At 37.2% G+C, this 10,921-nt stretch overlaps 1 protein-coding gene across 1 annotated transcript; it reads right to left on the reverse strand.

Annotated features, from left to right (window-relative positions):
• Positions 1 to 1,106: 1,106 nt before the first annotated feature.
• LOC100618316 (olfactory receptor 52E8-like) lies at positions 1,107 to 2,048 on the reverse strand. The gene has a single exon (XM_003340994.2). It carries the CDS (start codon positions 2,046 to 2,048, stop codon positions 1,107 to 1,109), a length of 942 nt encoding a protein of 313 aa, XP_003341042.2.
• Between the last annotated feature and the right edge of the window lie 8,873 nt (positions 2,049 to 10,921).

Genomic DNA, 10,921 nt, shown 5'->3' on the forward strand with positions numbered 1-10,921 from the left:
AGAGAGAGTAATTAAATATGTCTCTAAAACTTTGTTCAAAGCACAGAAATAGAGAATTTAGGAGAAGTAGGTTGATAATTAGGATATTATCAGATAATAATAATCAATCTATTATTTGTGCAATTGGTGAAACTACAAATTGGCCTAGCCATTGCAGAAAGCAATTTAGAATTCACTCAAAAGTTTCCAAGTTGTATATATTCTCTGAGCTAGCAATTCCACTAATATGCCTATATTCTAAAGTTATGGAAACAAGCAGAAAAACCCTACACATACAAATATATATCCATCCACTATTTTTGTAAAGAAAGAAATTTGAAAACTAAGGTGGGACTTATCAATGGGGAATGACTGCACAATTTATGGTAAATGAATATGATAGAAAAATATTGGAATGTAAGAAACAACGAAAATGATAGTTTCAGAAAAACATGGGAAGACATGATTAAATGTAAAATGGGTGAACAGAACTAGAGTAACAATTTATATTTTAAAAACATTATAATAAAGACAAACAACTTTGAAAAACTCAAGGACATTGATTTTTAAAATGACTACTCATGATAGTAGAGGAGAGATTGGGAAGAATGATTTCCATTCCTTGAGAATGAAAAAATAAATTCAGAGTCCAGACTAAGGCATTCTTTGGACATGAACAACCCAACAATTTGTTTCATGTATATTCATTACAAATACTTTGTTGTTTTTCACTTTTTATTTTGCTTTTCTTCCAATGATGGACAAGTAGAAAATAAGACAGATTTTTGCTAATGAAAACATATATTTAAAATACTTTATTATATTTTATTACTCAGTCCAAAAAATAGACTTCACCAGAGTATAATGTTTTTATTGAGAAAATAAAATTAGTTCAGTAAGTATGATAATATGAGAGGTCTTCAAAACCTGGTGGAGGAGAACAGACTTATTGAAATTGGGGACTACTCAAACATTTGAGAAACTTGTTATATATTAAATTTGATATTAGGACTGTTGATTTAATAATGTTATAAAGGTAAATCTCAGAGATCTCAGAGTAGAGGACTCTAAAAGAGTGAAACCAGACAGGAAAAGATAAGAAGTCCTTAATCTTCTGGTTTCTTTATTCATAGTGATTCTTTCTGGAAAATTCTAAATACTTGCTCTCGAATCTGTTTGGTTCTGACCCCATAGATTATAGGGTTGAGGGTAGGGGGTATAACTACATACAAATTGGCCAAGAGTATATGAATGTACTGAGGAACATTCTTGCCAAAGCGATGGGTAAGAAAGGAAAAAAGTGCTGGGAAATAAAAAGCTAAGATGACACAGATATGAGAACCACAGGTATTGAGGGCTTTGAATCGAGCATCCCAGGAAGGGAGTCTGAAGACAGCCTGGAGGATACAAGTATAAGATATTGCAATCAAGATCACATCCAATAATATAATAGAAATATTTCCCAATCCATAGAAAATATTGACTCTGATACTTGCACAGGCCAACCGGGCAATGCCCATGTGTTCACAGTAAGTATGAGGAATGATGTGATGCCCACAGAAAGGCAGGCGCAGGACAAGAAACACCAGTGGAGCCACCATTGACAAACTCCTCAAAACAGCTAAGCCTGCTATAATGCCAATAATCTTATTTGTCAGTATCCTGCTATATTGAAGTGGGAGGCAGATGGCCACATACCAATCAAAGGCCATAGCCACAAGCACAATGGTCTCCATGCTTGTGAACATATGGATGCAGAACATCTGTGTGAGACAGCTTCCAAAGATGATCTCTTTCAGATCAAACCAGAATATGCCCAACATCTTGGGGATGGTGGCTGTTGATAGACCCAAGTCAATGGTGGCCAGCATGGCTAGGAAATAGAACATGGGTTGGTGAAGGCTATGTTCATTCTTAATCACTAACAGAATAGTGATATTGCCCATGATAGCAATCAGATAAGCAAAACAGAAAGGGAAGCCAATCCAGATGTGGAAATGCTCCAGCCCTGGAATTCCCAGTAGCAAGAAAGAGATGGGATGGAATTCAGTATCATTGAAAGGAAGCATTTTAGTAGAGGCTTGGAATTTTGCTTCTCAGAGACAGACTCTCCATCCCTATGAAGACACCTTGTCCAGTTTCTCCTTGGCAATTAATATCCTGTAGAAATAAAAAAATGGTTACTTAATGAATAATCATCCTGTTTTGTGTTTATAGATATAAAGCAAAACATACACACATAGAGGCAGTAGCATAATGTAGTGAATAAAGGTCTCGCCTTGAAATCAGTAAGATTAAAGTTGAAGTAGTTCTCTCTCTGACATATTTGGCCATGGCCAAGTCACTTAGTAGATTAGTGCTTCCCATTCTAATAAAAGTGAGGGGCAAGTTGACAGTTTCATCAGTAGAAGGAGTTTCCACAATTCTAAAGGCTGATGAAACCACTAATGTATATATAAATATTAAGAAATATTCTTCTACAAGGGGAGCATGTAAGGAAACTTAGATATGCTTGGGGCACATCCAAAAACTTCAGGATATACCTCACAATGACTTGCTATGGCAACCCACAAACTAGCCTTGTGTACCGCAATTCTCAAGGGAATCAAATAACTCCATAATAATTTATTAAGTGCCTACTATGTTCTAGGTACTTATTGGTAATTAGGATATAAAGAGCAAATATAAGTAATCCTTTTTCTTAAAGTGATTATACTCGGTTTGAAAAGAGAACATTTATTACATATAGTATCAATACCAGGATGCATTGATGATTTGTGTGTCATGAACAAATAAATCTGATATTCTTCATGATAATTCTTAATGATTCTTTTACATCTGCTTCTATAGTCTCTTCCATAGAGGCTATAGATATTCTTTTTCTGTTTCTTTACAAGGAAATGGAAATTTTAGACAGTGATAGTTTATTTCTGATTCTACATAGTCTATGAGTAGTTTGGGCATTTAACCATCATTTTGGTGTGACTTCGTTTAGTCTGCTGAAGAAAGAACAACAAAAAATAGGCCTAAAAGAACTTATGACTTGAGAGAATTATACCTAACCCAATTGTTCAAAACAACAAAAATCCTAACGAACATATTTTAATTAATTTCTCAAGAGAACTAAATGGTAGGAATGTCTTTCCAGAATTAAGAAATAAGTAGTTGTACTAATGATTAAAGGCTAGTTTGATTTTAATCTTTTTTTATTGCTGACACATTGTATTCATTTATGACTTTGTTTTATTATTGGTTATATTGTTAAGAAATTATAACAATAACAATGTGTTTATTTAAACCCTGGATATGGGGGGGGGAGGTTAGGAGTGGGAAATAGATCTATGGAGTGGTATTAAGAGTATGTAACAAGACTATTACTGCATTTTATTATATATTTTTCTTTAATAACCTATGATAGGGGCTCGGTGCTGTGAATAATTAATATGAGATGCATTTCAAGTTTTGTAATTGGTAATAAATAGTATTCAACCTAGAACTTTGTTTTGTAAAGTGATTTTCAAATATTATCTCATTTTATCCTCACAACAACCTGGATAGATGATGAAACAAAGGCAGACACATATCAGTGACTTATTCACAGTCACACAGTTAAATAAATATCTGCAGTTTGGAGCCATTTTTTTTTTTTAGCTAGTAAGCAGCTGTAGCTTTATTCATATTAGCCTGCAGCAGACTGGAGCCATTTTCTAAATGCATTTCAGCACAATCTACCTGTCCTAGTAATCCTCAACAAGGTAACTTTCATATGCATATTGATAGTCTAACTTAAATGGCTGTTGCATGGCCCCATATGGACAATATGAATCATTCATCAACTTTCTTTTTTCTTGGCACAGGTGACTCTAATGAGAAATACATATTCTAAAAAAATCATTATTTTATATACAATCATAGAATAGGGCTTTTGGAGAAGATGGAATTAGAAGCAAAGCACTCAAAAAAACTTTATCAGTGACACAATAAAAAAGAAATGAGAAACACACACGAACAGAGGTGGTTGGTGTCTTATGTTTCACCCTTGTAGACTATATATAGATTTGGCTTACAGAAAAGAAATAGTTGTCCTTGATCTTTTATTCTTTACCTTCACAAAGGCATATTTTGATTTCTGCCAGGAAGAGGAAGCAGGCATTTGAGGGCAGAGGCTAGCCAATTCTGCTCTTCTTAGGGAGTATGGTGGATAATGTTGAGCCTAAAATCAGGCTAAAATCAGTCATTTCAGTTACATATGACTCTTTGAGCCCCTATTTGGAGTTTTCCTGGCAAAGATACTGGAGTAGCTCACCATTTCATTCTACACCTCATTTTACAGATGAGGAACTGAGTCCAACAGGTTTAAATGGCTTGACTAAGGTCACACAATTGTTAAATGATGGAGCTAGATTTGAACTCATGAAGATGAATCTTCCTAATTCCAAGCCCAGTGCTCTATCCACTGTGCTACCTAGTTGCCCCTGAAATCAGGACGACTCAAGTTTATATAAAGTTTCAGTCTCTTACTAGCTTTGTGTCCCTAGGCAAGTCATTTAATCTCAGTTTCCTCAACTATAAAATTGGGATAATAATAGCACCTATCTCATAGGTTTGCTATAAAGGTAAAATTAAATATTTGTATAAAGTACTTAGCATAGTGAATGTCACATAGAAGCATTATATAAATGCTTATTCTCTTCCTCTAGTATACCAATTATATTGGAAAAATATTGCTGTTTTGAACAGGCACCAAAACAAAACTGAATAGATGGAGAAGTTCATCTTTAGTGATCATGACTGTCAAAGAATATTTCCTGAATTGTTCTAAGGCTTAATCCCTTTCCTAGAATATCATCTGTGAAACATCATTCCTCATTCATTATTAGATAATTTAGAACATATGATTAATTCCCAGGACTTAATAGGCCAATCTTCCATTGGTATCATGCTGGCTCTATGTCTTCAATAATGTATAATTTTGAGGGATGTTAGACCTTTGACTGTGCTGTCCATTGTGCTTTGACTGTCCTTTGACTTGTGCTGTCCATTGAAAGCATGGGAGCCATAGTTTTGTTTCAGCTAGCTGGCTGTTTTCATAGTTCTCTTGTGAGTAGTGATATAGGTTTTTAAAGCAATTTTGTTTGCTTCTGTGCTTTTCATCTGAACTTCCCTGCATAACAAATGATGAGTTTCTTAATGATGCTTTCTTCAACAGTTATGGGAAGATCCAATCCAATACTTTCCTTTGGAGTAAATTGTGTGTGAGGAAAAGGGCTATCAGCAGAATTGTGGTGGCTGCATGATTAGGGGACATGGGAAAATTTGGGAAGTTATTTGTTTATCAATCAAAACGTGTGAAGAAAGCCACTGAGAATATAAATAAAATTCTGTCTAATGATACTTTGTCTATGAGACCTCTGGTTTAATGGAAGACAAAACCCACCTTTGACCTTAAGATTACCCTCCCTCTTCTTGGAGAAATGTTTGCTGTTCCTTATTGCCTCTCTATTACAAACTCCTCAGCCTGTGATTTAAAACCCTTCTTCATCTGTCTCCAATCTTCCTTTTAAGTTTCTTTCCCACCATTCCCCTTCATGCAGTCTCTATATACCTGCCAAACTGTCTTATTTATATTTCACAAAGAAAGGAAGAAAACAAGCCTTTATTAAGCACCTGGTATGTTCCAGGACCTGTGCTAAACATGATAATAAATATTTGATTCTCTCAACAACCTTAGAATTCAAGTACTATTATTATATACATTTTATGGCTGAATAAACAATTGAAATAAGCAGAGGTTAAGTGATTTGCTTGGGGCCAAAAAGCTATTAAGTGTCTGAGGCTGGATTTGAATTCAATTCTTCCAGAATTAAGAATCTTCCCAAATTAAATCTTCCAGAATTCAGGTTCCCTCCACGACACCACTTTGCTTCCTCATCCATATCTGGAATATGCTGCTTTCTTTGGTTCCACTCTTAGAATCTCTAGCTTCCTTTAAGGTTCAGCTCAGAAGCCATCTCCCAGGGGAAACCTTTCCCAATTCTCTTATATTTCAATGTAGTGATACAAGGACTCACTAATGGTCTCTATGAAGAACTTTGGAGTTAATTGTGAGACATGGGAACCACTGGCAGAGGACTGTCTAGCACAATGAGCCTACTTTAAGGAAGGCATTGTGTTCTATGAGCAAAGCAGAATTGCAATAGCTCAACAGAATGCAAGATGCAAACTTAGAGACCGATGGCCATTTGGAATATTTGTGCTCAACTTGTGGTGAAGCCTTTTCAGCTCATAATGATCTGATAAGCCATAATCAGACAGACTATGCACTGACCACAAGAAAATGATATCATTTTGGTCTTCTTTGAGTATACAAGACAACAATAATATTTGCCAACTACCAACAACCATACTTCAATTTTTGCTTGCTATTCCTTATATTATTTTGTATATCTGTTTAGAGCAGAATGCCATAGTACATTGGAATTATGATATAGTCACTATACTATACTATACTATACTATACTATACTATACTATACTATACTATACTATACTATACTATAGAAGATACAGAGATAGTATCCAAGTCAGCAAGGCTTTTTAGATCGAGTCCTGCCTCTGAACCATATTATTAGCCTTTTGACCTTGCATGAGTCATTTCAAATCTCAGTGTCATCAGCACCTCTCTGAAGGTTCTAAATTAAAGCAAAGATGCTTTCCTCTTTGTTAGATGGAGTTTCTTCATTTTGGAATTCCCTAGGCCAATGAAATAAATATCCAATCCCCATCTCCTACCTAGTAGTCCCTATCACTTCTTTGTACCTAAGAATTCTTTCTTTTAAAAGTAAAGGTGTTGGACTTTATGATCTCTAAGGTCTTTTCTAGTTTTACATCCTATAATCTTATGTGATCTCATGAGGCAACACAAGAAGAAGTAAATAAGTACTGATTACCATAACTTTTTTTGAGAGAAGTAATTTAAACTAAGAGAGATGAACATGTAAGAGTCTGTGTTTGTTTCAGAAACTCAAGGGGAAATGGTTTACCAGCAAAGATACCTGGCATAGTTTTCTTAATTGGAGGTGGGATAATAGTAGCTCTTAAAGGTATGAGGTACATCTTGGATAGTAGTGGGCAGAGCAGCTAATGACCAAGCCCAAGAATTGCATGATAATTTATGTGTATGAAAACACATAGAAAATAGGAGAACCCACACTCATGCTCTCATCCACTTATCTATACTTGTATTCTTGCCCAGCCTTATTGTCCCTTCCTATCCACTTCCAGATTCCTCATCAAATTACTTTTCTCCACCTGGGACCCTTGATGTGGACTCCAAGTATAAGTCAACCCTTTTGGAACAGACTCACCAGCCTTGTGATTAGCAGCTTTGGGGTCCTTTTTCTGAGATAGAACTCTTGAGATACTTGGAAGGTGACTAGATGAGGCTTGTATATAATTAGTATAGAGAAGGGAGAATTTATTAACCAATCTGTGATCTCATAAGGAAACGATTCTGATTTGGAGTTCCCTGGAGCTAACCATTTTCAAACAGGGCATTAGATTCCCCAAGAGAGGGCTTAATTTCTTCTCTTGTGGAGAACAGTGTTCATACACTTAGCCTCAAGGTCTTCTGCTGGATGTGACTTTGTTGTCCCCCTGCTCTAAGCTACCCCCCCGAAGAGTCACATCACCAGGCACCCTACCCCAGAGACAACCTTTATTACTTCTATCGAAGTAATGACTGTACTCTAGGGGTGAGCCACCTACTCTCCTCAAGCAATTTTCTCATTGACTAAATAGGCCAGTTCCCCAACATTTGTCTTCTAACTGACACTACCCTTCCCTAAACCATTCAAGGAGCAAAAATTCTTAGTTATGATTCTTTTTTTTTATTTTATTTGATCATTTCCAAGCATTATTCATTAAAGACATAGATCATTTCCTTTTCCTCCCCCCCAACCCCCATAGCAGACACATAAATCCACTGGGAATTACATGTTTTCTTGATTTGAACCCATTGCTATGTTGATAATATTTGCATTAGAGTGTTCATTTAGAGTCTCTCCTCTGTCATATCCCCTCAACTGCTGTAGTCAGGCAGTTGCTTTTCCTCGGTGTTTCTACTCCCATAGTTTATCCTTTGCTTATGAATAGTGTTTTTTTCTCCTAGATCCCTGCAAATTGTTCAGGGACATTACACTGCCACTAATGGAGAAGTCCATTACGTTTGATTATACCACAGTGTATTAGTCTCTGTGTACAATGTTCTCCTGGTTCTGCTCCTCTCGCTCTGAATCACTTCCTGGAGGTTGTTTCAGTCTCCATGGAACTCCTCCACTTTATTATTCCTTTTAGCACAATAGTATTCCATCACCAACATATACCACAATTTGCTCAGCCATTCCCCGATTGATGGGCATCCCCTCGTTTTCCAGTTTTTGGCCACCACGAAGAGCGCAGCTATGAATATTTTTGTACAAGTCTTTTTGTCCATTATCTCTTTGGGGTACAGACCCAGCAGTGCTATGGCTGGATCAAAGGATAGATATTCTTTTGTCGCCCTTTGGGCATAGTTCCAAATTGCCCTCCAGAATGGTTGGATCAGTTCACAACTCCACCAGCAATGAATTAATGTCCCTACTTTGCCACATCCCCTCCAGCATATTTTATGTTCTCTTCTAATTTCTTGGTATTTTGGCTTTGTTTTATTAATTCTTCCTCTTTTACACGATCGTTGTCTTCCAGTTGCCTGATTCTGGCCTTTAAAGCCTGGTTTTCCTTTTCAGTTTGGTCACACAGGTTTTGTAGATGTGTGAATTTCTTTTGCATTATTTCCCATTTTTCCTCCCAGAAGGCTTCCATCTTTTTGGTCATTTCTGATTCAAATTCTTCATGGGTTTGTGGAGAGTTTCCCTTTCCTTTGGAAGGTTTCGGAGCATTTTCTTGTGTATCGTCTTCTATCTCCTCTGTATTTTGTATTTTGGCTCCATAGAATGTGTCCAAAGTTGCCCCTTTCTTCTTATTTTTCTTGGGATTTTGGGGCTTCTGTGCTTCTGTGGAGTTTGCCATCTCTGAATGGTGAGGATTAGCTTTTCTTATCTCTGTCTGGTGTTCAGAGGCTTTAGTCCTGGGCAGATTGTCCATTCTATGAGCTTTCCCTGGGTTAAACTGAGTATGCCTTAAGGCAATGACTTTCACTGGAACTGGAATGGAAGGGTCGGACCAGGGGGCCACACTCTTCCCTGGCTCTCTCTATTTCCCTGCTGCTAAGGTGCCCCCTTGACTGGACTGGGTCGTGTTGCTTTCCGGAAGTTGCCTTCAGAATAGCTGGCCGTGAGGCTGTCTTGCCCACCCTGAGGGTTGCTGTTGTTTCAGAGGACCCTGCTCTCTGAGGGGGGCGGGGCTGCGGCTTCCCGGAGCCTTGGACTCTGAGCTCCTACCCCTTAGGTCCGAGTGATCTCGGATTCTGGCTTTTGAGGGGGCCATACCTTTTGATCCAGGTCCAGATCCAGGAGGAGGATTCCCAGGGTCTATGCTGTTGATCATTTTGGATTTCGGCACCTTAGGAGCTTATAGTTTGAGATCAGTTGGGAAGGGTTTTCCGGAGATCTGAACTTTAGCTTTCTCTAAGCCGCCATCTTGACAGGAAGTCCCTTAGTTATGATTCTATTGTAATGCTAAGCAATAAATGCATGCTAATTCTAATAGGATGGAATTATGTGGATACTGATAAAATCATTTATACAAGACAAAATGGAGGAATATATTTAAATGTTCATGTGAAAAAAGACATAAGAATGTTAGCGGATTGCAAATGTGTGTGACATGGAAGTAAAAATGGTAATCCAAGCTTACATTAAAAGAAAATGTATGGCAGTGCAGCTAGGTAGCACAGTGGATAGAACCCAGACCTAGACTTGGGAGGATCTGGTTCCAAATGTGGCCTTAGATATTTCCTAGCTTTGTGACTATGGCCAAGTCATTTAACCTCCATTGCCTAGCCCTTACTGCCTTTCTGTCTCAATTCAAAGACAAAAGATATGGACTTTAAAAAATATGTGTGTAATAAGTGAGGCCCCAGTCAGATCATGTTTGGAATAGAGATTTCTATTTTAGACATTTTAGGAAAGGCAGTGTCCAGGTGAAGCATGCGCAGGATGTTCAGGATGCTGGAAACTTACCACAGGAGAATGGGTTGAAAGTGTCATGGGCAAAATTTAAGAAAAAGATAAAGAGGTAATTCTCAGAGCAAGATAATATTTATTAACAAGGGATTACTATTTGCCAATAAAGGTGTCAATTGCTTGCTTTCATCTATACCAAACACCTAGAATTGAAGAAGCAACTAATTTTTGTTAATATAGAGGAAAGAATAGAAGAGAACTTATATAAATGTTTATAGAACTTGTAGCATCATAGGATTGAGGGATCATGATTGGTTACATCAAAGAGCTCATAAGTAGGGTACAGACCACTTCTCTCTGTCTCTAAGGAATGCCTTTGGGAATTATGGAACCTAGTTGTATTTTGAGTTCATTGATTTCAGACCCAGGAAAATAGACTCACCAGCTCACGGGATTAAGGAGAGTGAGATAAGACCGACTAAAATTTACAGGGACAGGGCCTAAGATGGGAGCAGGTCAGTCCCTCTGCTTCTCAAGGCTTATACACAAATAATATTCAGATTCTCAGAAACTGAAATTAGAACAAGCTTCCCGTGGCAGAAGTGATTTACAGGTGTTTGTTGAGATAAACATTGTCTAAGAGTAAGCTCAGAGTTTCTTTTCAATTAACAGTGATTGTGGCAAAACTTAATTCTATGGCATTCTAACTTTGAGAAAAAAACTGAACCTTGGAACTCCTCAGCTACTTAGAGAAAGAGAAGAGTCTTGTGTTTTCATATCAAATACAGAGTAGAACAACAAAAAGTCAATATAAAATAC

This window comes from Monodelphis domestica, chromosome 4 (genome assembly GCF_027887165.1).
Source record: "Monodelphis domestica isolate mMonDom1 chromosome 4, mMonDom1.pri, whole genome shotgun sequence".
Taxonomy (NCBI): Eukaryota; Metazoa; Chordata; class Mammalia; order Didelphimorphia; family Didelphidae; genus Monodelphis; species Monodelphis domestica.

Excerpts from the sequence above, each read along its gene's own strand:
- LOC100618316 (XM_003340994.2), bottom strand. The coding sequence starts at position 2,048 with ATGCTTCCTTTCAATGATACTGAATTCCATCCCATCTCTTTCTTGCTA.